This window comes from Typopeltis vanoorti, chromosome 19 (genome assembly GCF_054136105.1).
Source record: "Typopeltis vanoorti isolate ZY-2024b chromosome 19, IOZ_Tvanoo_1.0, whole genome shotgun sequence".
In the NCBI taxonomy this organism is placed as follows: Eukaryota; Metazoa; Arthropoda; class Arachnida; order Uropygi; family Thelyphonidae; genus Typopeltis; species Typopeltis vanoorti.
The window spans coordinates 6,871,257-6,888,407 of NC_143567.1; the positions used below are offsets into that span (position 1 = coordinate 6,871,257).

At 39.6% G+C, this 17,151-nt stretch overlaps 1 protein-coding gene across 1 annotated transcript in view; it reads right to left on the reverse strand.

Annotated features, from left to right (window-relative positions):
- The window catches only part of LOC150095835 (uncharacterized), an 83,029-nt gene that overhangs the window by 33,712 nt on the left and 32,166 nt on the right, over nucleotides 1-17,151 (reverse strand). Inside the window, exon 5 of the mRNA XM_090408856.1 lies at nucleotides 12,924-13,970. Coding sequence (XP_090264982.1) covers nucleotides 12,924-13,970 — 1,047 coding nt within the window. The remainder of the gene's footprint in view (nucleotides 1-12,923; nucleotides 13,971-17,151) is intronic.

A 17,151-nucleotide genomic window follows, 5' to 3' on the forward strand; every position in this document is an offset into this window, starting at 1 on the left:
TGCTTCACGGTATTTCCTGTGGCTGTAACTCCTCTGTTTGACTGCTTACGGGAGGAAAACCCCCAGATAAACTGGGAGGAAAAACCCTGCTGTCCACGCCCAAGACCGGCTGACTTGGCTATGGCTGAGAAAGATCCTTAAGCTCCTCATGTCGGGACCGGAATCGAACCCAGGACACTCTTTCCCAAGCATATGGTTGCGAAGCGCACAGCCACTAGGCTAACCGCGGGGACCATCAAATTTATTCACGTTCTATATTCCTCTATAATTAATAAATTTTCCTCTCCCTACTATTGTGAAATGAAAATAAAATCTGATAAAATATTGGAAAAGCAAGACATTCCACGTATTCAACACCATTGTGACAGATCAACTTATAATTCCCTTTTGCAAATTTATAGCCTAAGTGAGTCTTCTTCTTCTGTGTTCTTTGCAAGCTATTACCTCGCATCTAAACACTATTAAAGTGAGTTAGCTGTATTTTAATATGCTTCTGCTGCTTAATGGAAGACTCCTTCGTTGTAAAGAAGGAGTTTTTCCCCAACTTGTACAACTGCAACATTCACGGTTTCGTTGTAACACATGACATCATTAATTTAAGGAGCACGTATTATTGCTCCGTGTACAAGGTGGCAAGCTGCTATTAATCGCTTAATTAAGCGCTCCAGGTACGGGGGGGGGGTGCTGGGAGCCTTTTATTTATGCAGCAAGTAGGTTATCTGAGACCGTCGACAGGAAATTACAAGATAAATATTTACTCCCGCTGACAAACTCAGCACGATGAAGGGTAACAGCGGGGCTGAATATAATTAAGATTCAGGGCGGTGGGCTAAACGCGTTTTTATTCGGCTACCTTTCGACTCGTACCTGGCGAAATTATTTGCGAAGAAACTATTAATCATTCAATGTTATCTTTGAACTGCTTTTATCTCCAGATTGAAAGAGAAACCGTTTGCACGTACGACTCCACTTATGTATTTGCTGCTGGAAAAGACGAATAATTACAACGCATACAGAGACACAGTTCAGGGAAATTAAACGTGCACCGTTTCATCTCTACAATGGAGTATGCGCGTTTGTGGTGCAAATTTTTGAAAAACTGTTGGCAAAGTGCTTCAGAAGTGTCCTTCTAGTTCACCTCATCCCTCTGTGGTTATCTGAGGAGGTGCACCATAAGGACGCTGAAGTGTCCCTCTCCTGATTCACTTCGCCTTGCATGCTCAGGCACCAATGGGATTCTGAGCATTATTTATATTACGTGTTCCTCTAATTCTACTTAGCTGTTCGAGATATAGGTTAGACATCAGCTTTTTTTTCATTTCTAGTAAACGAAATTAGTGTTAGTGAGAGAAAAATGCGAGTGCCTGGTGCTGATCCATCATGATCTGTCGACATCCTCGCAAGTTAGTTCAGGACTAGATTTAAAATGTGATAATGAGCTGACTTTGCGAAATTCCAGCGATATTACTCAGTTACTTGTCCGAATCTGATGGAAGCACGTCTGGTGAAGCTGCATCTCCTTCACAGGGAGAAACAGGTGAAGACGGGAGCTTGTGGAGTTGCATAACTTTCTACTTCTTCTTGAGAAATCAAATATTCGTAATGAGACACGTTTTCTTGTTTAGGTTTACTCCTAATTGCGATAACAATGAAGGTACTGTTATCATAGTAGAGAGGTTTGCTAACGGACTTCTTAAATTAACAGGAAACACCCTTTCCGAGCCTCTTAATGTGTGACCGTTCATGGCCAATAGCTATTGCTGCAGATGTTTGTCCGCTACTTTTTTTTTGTATGAAACAGAATAGAAAGAAAGTAGAAAATATATTTATTTCCACAAGAATTTTAACGGTATTAATTAATTTGAATTCTGTGCTCGATTTTCTTCTCTATTCGGAGTGCAGTCTTTTCGAAAAGAGATCGCAAATATCTGTCTTTGTTCTAGTTTTGATTTTATATAAAACGTTGAATGGCAAACAAGCCATCCGATGATTGTAGTGGCAGCGCTTAGTGTGGCTACACCTCGCAAGCCCTGTGGACGCAGATGTTATTGGCATTCGGTATTAATAAGTGGCAAGGTTGAATTAGCAACAACAAAGAAGAGAATCAAGAGGTACGCATGCATCACAAGTGAAGTGGAGCGTGTAATTTATCATGTTATCGGCACGAGATTGATACTGCCATTCCACGCGGAAACTCCTTTTTGAAAAGAAACAAACGGCCTGCAGCAACAATGGCACCAACTTCATTATCACGTGAATTGCAGGAAATCAACAATTGAAACAAATGATATTCCACTCGCGCTCCACTGCAATACGAGTTTATGGGATATGCTAAAAGAGAGCGTCTTTTCTTGGGTTGCATTATTGTCTGGGGGAAAAGGGGGGAAGTTGCAAATAAATTTTACGCTGTCTTCACATGAGCATTAAAAGCTAATACATTCATCATCGAGTAATGTTTAGAGGGAGGGAAACAAATGGGAAACGAACGGTCTTAAATAAAGCAGTTAAAATTATGTTGCGCTGTTGGAAAATTAGCAGGAAGATGAATAAAATGGAATTTATTACGGACAGAGCTTTTATCCCATTAAATGATAAGCATTTCCACATTTTCTGAAACATATTTTTTCAGCTGATAAGAAGAATATTAAAGCGAACAATGAAACATTGCGTTAGTAACACTTCCAATGAAAAATAAATAAAAAATTCTTAAAATAAAAATAAGTCAGTTTTCAATTCAAATTCAGTGAAGGATATAGCATAATTAAATAAGTTTATCTATCCCTTTTAAATCATACCATCTAATACTTTCTATTTCCTCTACGCATGCAGAATATAACTCCATTTAGTAGCATTCATGTTGGAGTCTTCACTCGGAATGAATTGACCTTATTGCATCTCTGATAGTCACATGATGTTTGTAAGCAGCCGTTTAAATAATCCCACAGGAAGAAATCAGGAGGGCTTAAATCGAGCTGTGAGGAACACACGGATTCAGTCTTGAGACTGATTGCTTTCCTCCCGAAGCAAGCGTTCTTTTGCCACAACTGATGCGCGAAGTGAAGCAGCACCCTGTTAGACCAGAACTACTGTCCAACTATTAGGAACAAAAGAATTGAGTCCTGTTCTTTCAATCACGTGTTTGATGTTTTACCAAGCATAGTGATACCTCTACACGATTTATTTAATATTGCACGACCTAAAAGAGTCTCAATAAGTCACTGCAGTTCTTATTACTAGACACTTCCTAATAGAACAAGTAAACTAGGTTTCTTAGTTTACTTGTTCGACTTAAAATGACGGATTTCTTTGATAACGGAAAATCATAAAAACCCTTGTAGAAGCCTCTACAAATTTTTAAATAAACCGATTCGAAAATACGGAGGTGTTAGGTTATTGGGTGTGTTCTTTGGTCGATTTGTCTGTTTCTGGAGAACGAACTAGTTTTTTTGTTGTTGTTCACAAACTAAGGTTATTCACATATAAACGACAAAGAAAATTAAAAAGGATTTAGTTGGTTTCCCAGAATGCAAAAAGGGTTATTAGCATTTGCTGACGTCGGCATCTGTATAGTGTAGTAGAAAGAATGAGTATTCCCAAGAAAAATCTCACTTCGAGTTTCGTCAAAAGCTGAGGCCTTTTTCAGGCGAATCTCAGTCAAACAATCTCAGATGGCTTCCGTCCCCGAAAACGTTTCTTTAAGTGTCGGAGGAAAGATGTGACATGTCACTTTTTATTGGAAAGCACTGAACTCAACCTCCCCCCCACACCCACCCACCCCCCACACACAGAGAACATTAAAACGAATATGTATTAAGACTTTTTGGTCAAAGGTCGGTTAGTCGGTTTCATACGGAGGTGAAGAGTTCGTCTCTTAGGAAATTCAGGTTTTAAATCCTTTAAAATAGACAAACCAGCCGGAGAACACACGCAATTAGTAGATATGATATGCTGGCTCATAGCCTTAGCTACCTAGGTCATAATCACAACTAGCCTCTCTCTCCCTCTCTCTCTCTCTCTCTCTCCCCCTGGAAATTTGGGTAATCTTCTCCCTCTAGAATAGAGATTCTACTGAATTATATACGACCACAACTGCAACACGCTGACAGTTGATGGTTTTCAGTATTTAGTATGATAATTTCAAATAAATCCAGCGCTGCGCTGTTAAGTGAGCTTTTCAATATCGTTGTATACTCCTAATAAGTCGTAGTTGATTCTTAAAGATTAACTTTTAGCAAGCTAGTGGTAGCTAATCGCGAGGCAAATAAAACTTGGGCTTTATTTGAAGATAAGTTTAATTTTTGTTTCTTTCCACTAGTTTTACTTACTAAAACGTAGTTTGAAGATTTGGCATTTCTCCAAATGTCACGTTAATTTTATAACAACTTCCTTTCTGATCACTAGTCTTCTCTACAAAATTCAGATTTTGAAATTAAGAAAAAAAAACATCGTTTCCTGTGGTTGTTAAGCAAAAAAATGAATTGAATTCAAGTATCAATTTACATAATTAGATAAAGCAGACACATTAACATTAACATTTCTGGCTAGATGGGTGAAGCAAAATTGCTTTTCATATTCCCCTTTGTCTTGTAATGGAAGAACTTTGAATGGAGTGTTTGCGAGCTATATGCTCGCCCATTGAGGGCAGTGAAGTTAGTTGTGTTCAGCTGAAATTAAGATAGACTTTGGTCTTTTATATTTGTTGATTTCTGCTTCATTATATTCCGAGGCTTCCTTGATTAACGGGTTTGGATGGTTACTTGTCTTGGTAAAGAACTTCTCAGCTAGATTTAGGAGAAAGGAAGAGATATACGGGAAATTAACTTCTCTATGGATCTGGGTGTTTCTTAGAAACCAAGGGGCATCCAAAATCATCCTCAGGCACTTATTCTGTAATCTCCGAAGTTTTACAATGTTTGAATTTGCAGTGTGGCTCCATGCTGGGGATGCGTAAGTGATAACCGGTCGAATTACCATCTTGTAAATTGTTAATTTTGTTTGCGTGTCCAGTTTACTTTGTCTGTTGATCATAGGGTAGAGCTGAGTTAAGACGTTGGATGTCTTTGAGGTAATGTAACTAATATATTTGCTGAATAGGAGTTTACTATCAAGAATCACTCCAAGATATTTAACTTCAGTCTGCCATGGAATCTTTACTCCCAATAAATAAATATCCTCCATGGTATGGATTTTCTTTCTAGTAAACAATATAGCTGAGCTTTTCTGGAGGTTAACTTGGATCCTCCAGTCTGCCATCCACTTTTCTAAAGTGTGTATGCTAGTTTGTAGTCTTTTAGTTGCCAGTTTTGCGTTCAGTGATCTTGCCATCAGTGCAGTATCATCTGCATATAATGCAGTGAATGTTGTTCTTGGGTTCAGAGGGATGTTCGCTACATAGATTAAAAATAGGAGAGGTGCCAGAAGAGATCCCTGAGGAACGCCTGCCGAGATCCTGCGTCTGGTCGAAACCGTTTCGCCGACTCTGACCTGCATATATCTGTCTTTCAGGTAAGAATGTATTATTTTTATTAACTTGAATGGAAAGTAAAATTTCCTCAGTTTGTAGAGAAGGCCTTGATGCCATGTCAAACGCCTTCTCTGCGTCGATGAAGATGGCAGCTGTATTGAGTTTCCAGTTGAAAGCTTTAGTAATGATTTCTATCATCCGGTGCACTTGTTGAGCTGTACTATGGGCCTTACGGAAGCCGAACTGTTCATTAGGAAAAATTCCTAACTTATCTGTTTCTGCTTGGAATCTTGAGAGGATCACTTTTTCTGTCACCTTTCCGAGGCTGGACAATAGGCTTATGGGTCTGTAGCTTTCGGGAAGGTGAGCATTTTTTCCTGGCTTCTTCAGTGGTATGATTGTGGCTGTTTTCCATGTAGTAGGGAAATGCTGGAATCTAAAGATGGCATTTGTACGAGATGGACTATGGCCTTTCTTGGAAGTAGTTTTACTATTCTGTTAGTTATATCATCCGGTCCTGGAGCTTTTTTATTGTTTAGATGGGAAATGATATTTATCATTTCTGCCGGATTTGTAGGAGTGATATGTTCGGAGTTAACAGTGTTCTGTCTTAAGGTTGTCCTAACATGACAATGAATCTTGTATATAAGGTTGATATTTAGATTTGTATAAGATGTATTGCTGAGATTCTAGGTTATCTACTAGTGCTTCGGCTTTCTCTTCATCTTTGTGAACTGTCCCTTTCTTGGTTTGTATAGGGGGTATGAGTTGCTTTTTGGTGCGGATTGCGCTTAAGAATTTCCATACAGAATGATCTTCAGTATTGATGTTAGCCAATTTGGTTTCCCATTGATGGTTTCTGTGTTTTTGAAGAGCTCCTCGGATCTGCCTGTTTAGATTGTTCAATACTGTTTTATCTTGTGTGGCTCTGGTATTGTGGTATCTCTTCCTGGTTCTATTTTTTGCTCTGATTAGATCCATGATTTCTTCAGGGATACGGTTGGTTGGGTGGAAGACAATGGATTGTCTGACTGATTCTATTGCTTTCTGAATTTGTATGGTTAAGTTATTGATTGCTCTTCCTTTTTACTGATATTGGGCACCCGACCAATATGATCGGGAAGAACCTTGGCTAACTTGTCCCATGGTATGAATGTGTGCAGAGGAGAGAATTGATCTGATGAACCTAGATTAAGCACTATGGGACTGTGGTGAAGATAATTCGTTGACTGATTCCAATTTGAATTGGTATCTTAAATTTTTAAAGATGACAATGTCCAGCACATCCGAGCCACCCGAAAGGCTGAAGTGGGTGGGCTCGGTAGGGCCGGCCACAACAACAGTGTTGAGCATTGCATAGTTGAAAAGTGTGTGGCCTTTGGTGTTAGTTAATGAGCTGTACCAAGCTGTGTGTTTTGAGTTGAAATCTCCTGCTATTATTATGGAGTCATTTGGACCAAGTATGGAGTCCAGATCTGTTGTCAGCAGAGGAATGCTTGGAAGGTTATAAGCAGCATAGATCTTGAGACTCCCAGCATTGACGGTATGTATCTCCACACCGTTCACCTCCAGGTTTACTGTTGTGGGCTTGTCTATTGTATTATGATTCAAATAACTCTTAATGTATATGGCTATGCCTCCACCTCTTGTGCCAATTCTGTCGTTTCTGTACATAGTGTATCCACGGATTTTTGGGTTATTAGCTGGTCTTAGGTGTGTTTCACCAATCAAGATGATATCAACACTGAGACGAGTTGAAAATTCTTGAAGTTCCAAAATCTTGTTAATCAATCCATTTGCATTCCATGCGATTATCTTAAGAGCTTTTGGTTTGAATGTATTATTCATGACAGATGGCTGTTGTAATGTTTTGAGTGCCTTGCAGGAATCTCTTTCTGGAAGATAGTGAGGGGCATGTTTTGCTGAATTCCTGCAGAATGGTGGCAAGTGAGGCTGTTAAAACGGATGTTATGTTGGAGCTTTCTAGCTTGAGAGATGTAGGAGGCTTAGTTCATGCAGCCGCAGCATATGTTTTGGTCATGGTTGGTCCTTCCTGTGAGGTAGAAGGCAAGGTGTTTTGAACTAGAGGACGATTTGTTTGGTTGCTTAAAACGTTGTTACGTGGAGGAGCGAGATTGACTTTTGTTGATCCTCGATTTCTTGGATTGTAAATCCCTTGTAGTTGGCGGGATGATATCCTCTGCAGTTTGCACAACATGGTGGAGTTGTGCGTAGTTTGGTGCATGTGATGGTCTGGTGTCCCTCGCCGCACTTCAAGCACCTGAAGGCTGCCTTACATAATTTTTGGGCATATCCAAACCTTTGGCATCTACAGTATGACACTGACTTGCAGATGCTCTTTTCCTAAGGGGCTCAGTTGAAATTTTGAGACCGCATACTACAGTCAGTTCATAGATCTGCTTTTGTGTGGTGTTTATTTCCACTAGCACCAAAGGCATTGGTCTTTTATCTGATCTGAGCATTCTTCTCACTTTAACTGGGGACAGGCCCTGTCTGGAGAGATCAGTGGACACATCTTCAGGAGTGATACTTTCAGCTATCCCACGTAGAACAACCTTCAGGTTCTTTTCGCTGGGTAAAGTGAAGGTGTGATATGGGACGTTAGCATTGTCCATAAATCTGGTCATCTGTCTGTAATCCATGACAGTAGTGGATTGTATTTTAACTCCCTCATCTGAGTTTGTAGCCCATGAGATGTTTTGTTCTCTGAGGGCTGATGAGACAGGGATCCATTTTTCCTTATCCCATAATATGACTGGTGGTATCTTTTCTTTAGGACCATTGAATGCTTCTGTCCCTGTTGTTTTGGGTTCTTCCACATTAGCGGAGATTTTCCTCTTCTTTTTGACCAATTGAAACTCTGTATCTGTTTCCAAGGTATGATAACTGCTGTCTTGGGATGTAGCATCTTCCATACTTGGGGAGTGTGCAAAATCTGATTGCGTCAGGGTTATGGGCTCTTCACTCATGTCATCCATATTGTCCTCTGTGACTGCTGGGGGGGGGATGTGTCAAAGAGCTTGACTTTTCCTGGCCAATTATCACTCAGCAGCTTTCCTAGTCTGAGGAATTCCATGTATACTTCCTCGAATTTGGCCTCATTCAGAAGTTTTGCCATGACAATAATTTCGAAATGTGTTAAGACACAGATGGAGAAAGAGTAGAGATTGCTCAGGTGTTCCGAGCAGGTAAAGATAATCCTGTGGACTTTTGAGGGTCCACTAGCAAATCCCGTAGACACACTAAGGTGTCTACCAGCAATACGATGTCACGATATAAAATAAAACAATGGCGATACTAGCTGCAGTAGGCCTAGCATATCGCCCTTGTAAATTCAATTGATTTACCTGGATAAACCACTATGGAAAATAAAGTGTCTGTTTATGGCAGCAAGCAATTAATTGCTATTACTAATGAATAAGCATAAATCGCTAAAAACATATCAGTCAAATTCACAATTCACCATCAATAATACACGACACGAAACACTAACACGCGAGCCGCCATACTTAAGCATAATAAAACTCAATCAGTTACTACATAAAGCATATTATAGTCCTTATATAAGGACTTAAAGGGGCGAAGCAAGAATGCTTTTCATCTTCCCCGTTATCTGCAGAGGACAGTGTAAGGATAAAGTGTTATTGAACTATTAAAGCTCTGATCATGGCAGGAGAGTAACAGCAATAGCCCAGCCTCAGTTAAAACTTCATTGGCCACAGCATTGCCATCCATTTTACCCTCCCATAGTTCTTAAAAGAACTGGTAGATGGACTGAGTCCTTGACTCTTTATCCCGTCATCTGAATGAAGTAAATCTGTGTGGATGGAGTGTTATGAGCTAAAAGGCTCTGGTCATGGCTGAGTAACGGCAATAGCCGAGCCTTAGTTAAAACTTCATTGGCTACAGCATTGCCATTTGTTACCCTGGAAGTCCTAAAAAGGACTTCTTATATCACGAGCTGTTTTTCTACCCTCCCATATAACACATAAATATCCTATTATATTATTTTAATATATAAAGTATAAAGGTGTGTTAGGATCAATCTTAGTTTTGCGGTTGATATTTTTTAACGCAAATATTAAATCAATAATTCAGTTATTTTTCTTTAATTTCAGTAAGATTACTAATGTTTGTTTTTTATTTTTTCTGTTGTTTATAAGCTTTATTGTAATAAAAACGAATTTTCACAGGAACTTAAAATTTGATTTCTGACATCATTTCCAGAAGGCGCTTTTCTGAATTCCCATCGTCGCGTCTTTTACCACAAAATCAATAAACTGAATTAAGCCACACTTAAAAATTCTGCACAAAACAGAAGGACAAAAAAAAAGCGGCGATAAAAACAAATAGTTCCTAAAAGGTACATGCATAATGGGCTTTTAAACACACAAACGGGGGGATTTTAAGAAAGCCAGCGAAGACATTCGTTGGACAAATGTGTTGACTTAAAAGAAACGCGTTTCTTGCGATCACATGGGAAAAGTGATCACAAGAAACCACTTTAAGCAAAGAAGATAAATTCACAAGGAAAACCGCAGTGCATTTAAAGAAAGAAATACGCGGAGCAATTCCGATAAGGGAAGGTCGCAGCCACCGACGCCAAGAAAAGATAAACGTAGGTTAGCGGTAAGGCCCACTACCCGAACGTTAAAGCGATAACAATAGAATGCGAGTGAGTTATGGACGCAGGCTTAGGTAAAATGTCTTTTGGATTTTCTTCGCGAAGAGCTAAGTGAGCCAGGAAAGTGGAACACAATGAAAAGGCGATAAGTATTTCAAGGATAGTCATGCAAATAGAAACACTTCGCGAGTGAGATGAAATAGGGGACGGCGTGATGAGGAACCGGGGATAACGGCCTGGATCGAAATAAAGCGGGCACGGAGGACATAAAGCGAAGTGTGCGTTACCGAGTGATTTTCGGAACTACTACAAGTAGATATTCGAGGACTACGCGGTGATTCTGGAGTATGAACGGTTCTTAAGGTCTGTCATTCTCCGATCTACGCTAACGTGTTCGAAGATTTGGAAACAAAAGTCCTAACCTGCACTCGAAGGTTACGATATTCAGTACTTGATGTGGGCAAGATGGGCGCACTGATCTGCTTGATAGATTGTTGTGTATTTACGGAAACAGACTTTGCTGCCTCGAGCGTGGTTGATAGCCAGTGATGCGCTTGGAAAGAAGTCTCGATGTTAAAGAACGGCATTCGTGTGTGCTTCAAGAATCACTTCTAAGTATATATCGATTCTTTCTCTCTCTATCTGTCTATCTACATTATGCTCTCAGAAGCTGGAGATGTTCTGTCACAGATAACTGGGTATTACTTATATAATCGCCACATTACTTAACACTTTACATACATCACCTTCTTTATAAGTGTCATCATCATCATCAATTCTTCTGTCTTTCAAAGCTTCAAGATGAATAAAAAGGAGACATTAGAGCCGTTATTATTCTAAACAGAATTCGAACTCAGATCTTTCCAACCAAAGGGCAATACCGACTGCACTACATACGCTTCTTTTTTTTTTTTTTGGATGACTAAAAATGTAAATATTTAAAACAAAAAGAACAAAAACGGTCGTACATATCTTTAGAAATAAATGCATATTTTTTCCAAAGTACACATAACTGCACATAGATAAATCAATCGACAGCGAACTGACTGACATATTGCACGTATTCTCTAACAATGCTCTTACTTGCAGTATTGGAAACATTTCGATTGTTGAGCATAACATGAATCTGACATCTCGTCCAGAGCTCGTTCTTTGTTGTGACGTCACTTTTAATCTCTCGCATTTGCACGTTATATTACTCTTTTTTTATTTTATCTTTTTTATTTTTTTTTTCAGGAAAGGAGAATTATGAGTCTCGTTAGCGAAAAACAAATATCGGAACTTTCTTATACAGTATTTTGAAACACAAACGTTTGCAGCAGCTTTTGTATTGGATTAACGAGAACTTGCCACAGGAAAAAATAATTATTATTTTTAGTGTCTTTAAAGCGATGCATTTTTTTTTTCGATTGGGAAATTGAGTGTTTACAGCATCCAATCTTGTAGTTTCTTTTCGCAGTGTATAATATGAGGAGGTTGCTATCCTCTTTTTTGTCACGTGACGTATATTCACTTATTGCTTCACGAGGTTCATCGTCCAGTGGCAGAGTTGCTAAATTTTTCCTCTCCCTCGTTGCTATTTATAGTGGTCTCCTAGGAGATCACCTGCCTCCGTTAGACAGAACGCGATACGTTTGACGTTCAGAAATACCCTTACGGAGAGCTACTGCCAGCATCGCTCTCCTGATATATTAAGAAGGTGCCTCGAGCTATCACTAGCCTGTTGGTATGATAGTTGCTACTTTGTTTTGCAATATGTTTCGAAAATACTGATTTTATTTCGAAACCCTCCCCTGTATGTTGGGAAAACTGCCTTAACCGTTTTTTAATTGCCCTTGGGTATACCTGCGTACCCGTTTAAGTACAGCGAAGTAGAAGAAGTTTAGATTTAAGTAGAGATATAATAAGGGTTTATAAGCATTAAAACCCTTAGTTAAGCGTGCAAAGAAATGTCATTGCTAGACATTTCCATACTGCCACACCAGAGGGCAGTAGTAGTTCATCATAAAATAAATCGAGTAGTGCAATATTCTGATTGCTAACAGGATCCAGAAATCTTTACAGACAGTTGGAAATGCGTAACAAGACAACCAGACGATCTCCCACCTTTCTTTCAAACTGGTGTAGGTTCTGCTTTCTACCTAAGTGATGTTGCCTTACGAGTGTGTTGACGGAATTGCTGGCAGCACTTAGAACTTTGATTTCTGCCGCGTGGCTGGCTTGAAGTAATCAAACTGCCATCAGCGCAGCGAGATTAATGGGGAAACGTAGCCCAGCTACTGCGTCGGTCTGACTATCTAGCAGCAAGCCAAAGGGTTATCCGGTAACGGTGCCATCCATACCGAGGAATTCTTTCACTACGCCGTTCTTAATGTTTATATTTCTGTGTGTGTGTGTGTGAGCACCCATGAAATATGCTATGACCAGCCGATGTTTTGATTTACACGAGATCAACAATCTTGTCTTACCTCCTGAACTGATCGAGAAATACCAACTGTTAAACTTAACGGAAATATCAATTGATACTTAGATCAGAATTGCTGCCATAAAGAGAACACACCCAAATTGAAAACGATGTGTTCAGAAGATAAAGCACCACAGAGACTCGACCCACTTCTCCGAGGTCTCTAAAACCCATAGTCCTGCACACAAATTTTAATTCTATTTGGCTTTGCAACTCTCATGATTAAGTGGAAGCCGCTACCAAATTTTGGGGTTCCTTTTTTCATTCTGGGATGAGTTATGGCTGCCACAGACACTAATTGGATTTGTTTAATGCATTCTAAGTAAACCATAAGAAAATGGATCGCTTACCCATCTGTTCCTGATGACGGCGATTGGTTTCCTCTGTGCGAACATCCAGTGTGCCTAATTCTCCTTGCAGCTGTCGGCAGATCTCTTCTTTTCCTTTCAACTGTTCTAGGAGAAACATGTTTTCCTCCAGGAGACTGTAATAGTTGTCTTCCGCCTGTCTGGCCGAGAGAGTTGGACGACCACCGTTCTCTAAGACATCGTTGTTTTCTTCTGCCCCGGAATGAGACTCGCAGGTTTCTAAAATATCATCGGAGACTCGCAGAACATCTCCGGACTGTGACCGAGCGGGAAGAGTCCCTTCCTTCTGGCCCACGTAGGAAAACAAATCCGGTTCTGACGTTGCCCTTGACGGTTGAGACCTGGCGTTTCTTATTGAAGTTTCGTGACTTAAGGAAGGGGAGGCTTTAGGAGACAATCTCTGAGAGTCGCCCTCATTTATTGGGTTCACTCCAGGAGACGTTTGGCAGCTCGTGTTCCGCAAGCTCTCGTCCAATAAGGCGATGGTTGAAAGTTCAGGTCCAACTCCCTGTTTGGTCTCCCATTCATATAACTTCTTGGTGAAGGCGTCGGAAATGCCTTCAAATCGGAACTCACCAGCCGAAGTGCGAACCAGGATTTCACTCTTCATGCGTTTCTGGTCCGCCAGCATCGCATCTTTAAGCTGCTGTAGGCGGGACGCCCGTTTTTCGTATTTCTGTTTGTCTTTTCCTAAACGCTGAACCTCCCTGTCCACCTTATGCAGCTCTTTCTCCAGCCAACTCAGATCTTTCACTCTTTGTTTTGTGACTTTTTCCGTTCTTTCGGGTTTCTTCTCTTGTTTACTGGTTTTTCTGGTTTTGCAAAATGACTCTTTGCGTACCGAATCGGGACTGGTCAATTTTACTCCGCAGTTTCTGAACTTTTCCCATTCTTCTAGTTTCTTGTTGAAATCGTCGCTGAGGTTTCTCTGGAGTTCTTTGAGGAGGTCGGAAATGGGAGCAGGATTCGGACCCAATTCGAAATTCAGCGGCTCCGAATAAGGATTGGATGTGTCGCTGATGACATTATCTGAAGAATAACAATTAGAAATCGCTGTAATTTTTTCCACAAAAATTAATAAAAATTATGATTCACTTTACATAAAAATTATTGATGATTTTAAAATAAAATTGTACCATTAGTCTCTCTCTCTCTCTCTCTCTCTCTTTTTTTTTTTTTTTTTTTTTTTTTTAAGCAATTACAGTTTCTATTTGACTTCGTCGTTAACTCTCTCTTTCTAGATATGATAAAAATAACCCGGCATTTAATGCCATTTCAGTTTGGTAATATTTCCACCGAATACCACCAGATGGCGAATAATATTTGTGAACTGAAAACGTTTGACTGTATTCTACGTAACACGAAGAGTTGGTATTCGATGTACTTGTAGAGTTAATTTAAGTAAGTACTTTCTTCAGTATGTTTGTCATTTCCCTGATATATTTTTAAGTAGTCAATGATTGCTAAACTGCGTGATAAACCGCTATGAGGCTTCGGACTTCGTGGAAATGTTATGTAATAAAAATATCAACGCAATCAACGGGTGTATCAGAAAAGACAAATACACTTCATTTTCGATCCCATAACCTTATTATTACCTTAACCAATTTAGTACGGTGTTAGCAATGCTGTGACGATTTCATTTTAAGAGTTTATCGAGGGATAAAAATGAATACCTTTACAAAAATGGCTTATTTTGTATTTTAAATCATAACCTGAATATTCTTTAAGCAGCTTAGCATCGAAGTTTGTCATTGCGTTTAGAACAGGTAATGTTAACTGTGTTCCCCGGGCGTGAATGAAATAAAATACCCACTGCTGAGTAATGTAGAATATACCAAGGTAGTCTTGTGAAAACAAATTTGAAGATTTAAAAATAAAAAACTGGTTCATAGATAAGTTCTGTTCGATTTTTTTTTTTTTTTGTCCTTTTCTTCTCCATCCGTATTAACGTTGAGTGGACATTTGTAGCGATTGATTTTTTAAGTATTCTTCAATATATTTTGTTCATGCTTAACGGTTTCGACGTAAGAGTATCGGGGGGGGGGGGGAGGAATAAAAGTCAACCCAAACTACCGCTGTCTTTACCATCAGTGCCATGCTAAAAATTCGACTCACTAAACTTGTCTTTTTTTATTATTTTGTATGTTCATAATTTTTGTAAAACGTTTGATGTTATTAACTCCTCAGGGAAGAAAATAGTGCTCGCCGTTCAAATTGTGGTGATTTGGTCGTTATTCACACGACAAAGGTTGATTTAATTCGTATAAATCGCCAACATTGCATATAACACGGAAGCATATGTAGTCTTCATATCGTTTACTGTATATAAGCAATCGGGAATGCTGTTTCTTGTATCTGGATTACCGAAAGGAGAGCAGCATAAGAATCCCTTCGTTTTGTATCTTCAAAGCCCAGTAAGAATTGTTATTCATTTGTAACGTTGCGCGCAGTATAATGTATAACTACACACAGTAACCTCAGGCCTCCAAATAAGCAGAGTGGTGATCAACTCCGTGCAACGAAAATCTTTTACCACCTGCACACATTCACAAGCATCCATGCCTGCAATACAATACAATAATGTAATGAATTTACGCCAATTTTTGAGTGTTGTACCTGTGTAAGGCGCATTCGACAACTACTATATGCAGTTGTCGAATACCGTAACGACAGGTCTGCAAAATTTAAAGTCCGAATAGAGTCTTCTGCATCCCTGGCTAATGTCCGAATTATTTTACTTATAAATTATAAAAAAACGTATCTCAACTCCAACAATAAAATACGAGTGTTGCCAAAAATAATGAGTCAGTAATTATGCATTTCACAGCCTCCCCTAATTTTTAAAACGAATGTGATATGATTAGATTTTATTTATTTATTATTTTGTCTAGTTTTAGTTTTGGTCTCGCAAAATTTTCTTTTTCTTCGAAGGAAGCGATGTTTGTTGGTTTCAATGACTTGAAAAGATTAGATTAGCTTTCGAAGGCGCCGCAAGCTGACGTGTTGGTTCTTGGTAGCAGTGTCTGTAGTCGCTTTTTACCACATATGATTTTGCGTTATTTTTTTATTGTTTTATGTATGCTGTTATGTAAGTTAGTAATTTCTTTTGGCTGTAACTTTCTGTAATACATTATATGTCGTAACTCCAAATTTTTCTGATTTTCTTTCTAGAATTTCTCACCTGAAGGGTTTCCTTTTTTTTTTTTTTCTGTAATAGTTTACCCTTCTTTAACCCTTCGTCTGAGATTGCGCTCGCCCATTGGAACTAGTAGTTTCGGAAGAGATGGGTCTTAGGTGAGAAGTACAAGGGGAAACACAAACGCCCAAAGGCGTTTGTGTTTCCCCTTATCTTGTTCGAGGTGTAAAGTGAAATTTTCTGCATGAGCTTGTACATGAGGCTATTGTGCCAGCCTTCGCAGAAGGCCTTGGGGCGATATCCAGAAAGAATGGTCCGATGGTGCTTCGAAATGTATTGTGGTGTATTATGCGATTCTTTGGTTTTTTTTGAGTGCAGACTGCTTTTTTTGTAACCTACTTAGTATTACATTTTCTGCTTTTGAGGCATCAGAGGAAGATGGTTGGTTGGCAGTGATGTAGGGATTGTGATGCTTCCACAGATTTGGCTTCTCTTTTCCAATGCAATGGAACGTGGTGGAAACTCGGCGTGTGTTGACGACGACTACGTGCAGGACTTTTTGTGTGTGTTATTGTGGCGTGTCTACTTGATGGGTGAGGTGGTTCTCTGTGTGGCATGCATGTTGGCGCCCTGCCCTGGTTGTTTAGGTTGGCATAGTTTCAGTGGATCAGTACTAGCTGAATTTTATGGGATAGGTTGAGTCGGTCTGCTATTATTTCTCTGGAAGTTATTGATGCCCTTTAACACCACCTTGAAATTCTTTTCGCTCTTGAATGGAAAAGTATCGTGTAGTAGTTTTAGGTTGTCTAGAAGCATCGTTAGGCTACGATATTCCGCTACTGCCTCCTGTTCCAGAAACACCCACGAAGGTTGGTCTTTATGGTCCTGGAGACGCCGTTTTTTTTTTTTTTTTTTTTTTTTAGGTTCCCATCGGTTTATATCAATTGGGACGCTTTCATTATTGGCGGTTGCTTTCCTTCGCTTTTTTTCCCCCTTCCCGGGTGCGTTTTTGATGTTCTTCGAGCTTCGAATTGTCACCGACAGTTCACTGTTGAAATCTTCTGTCGTTCA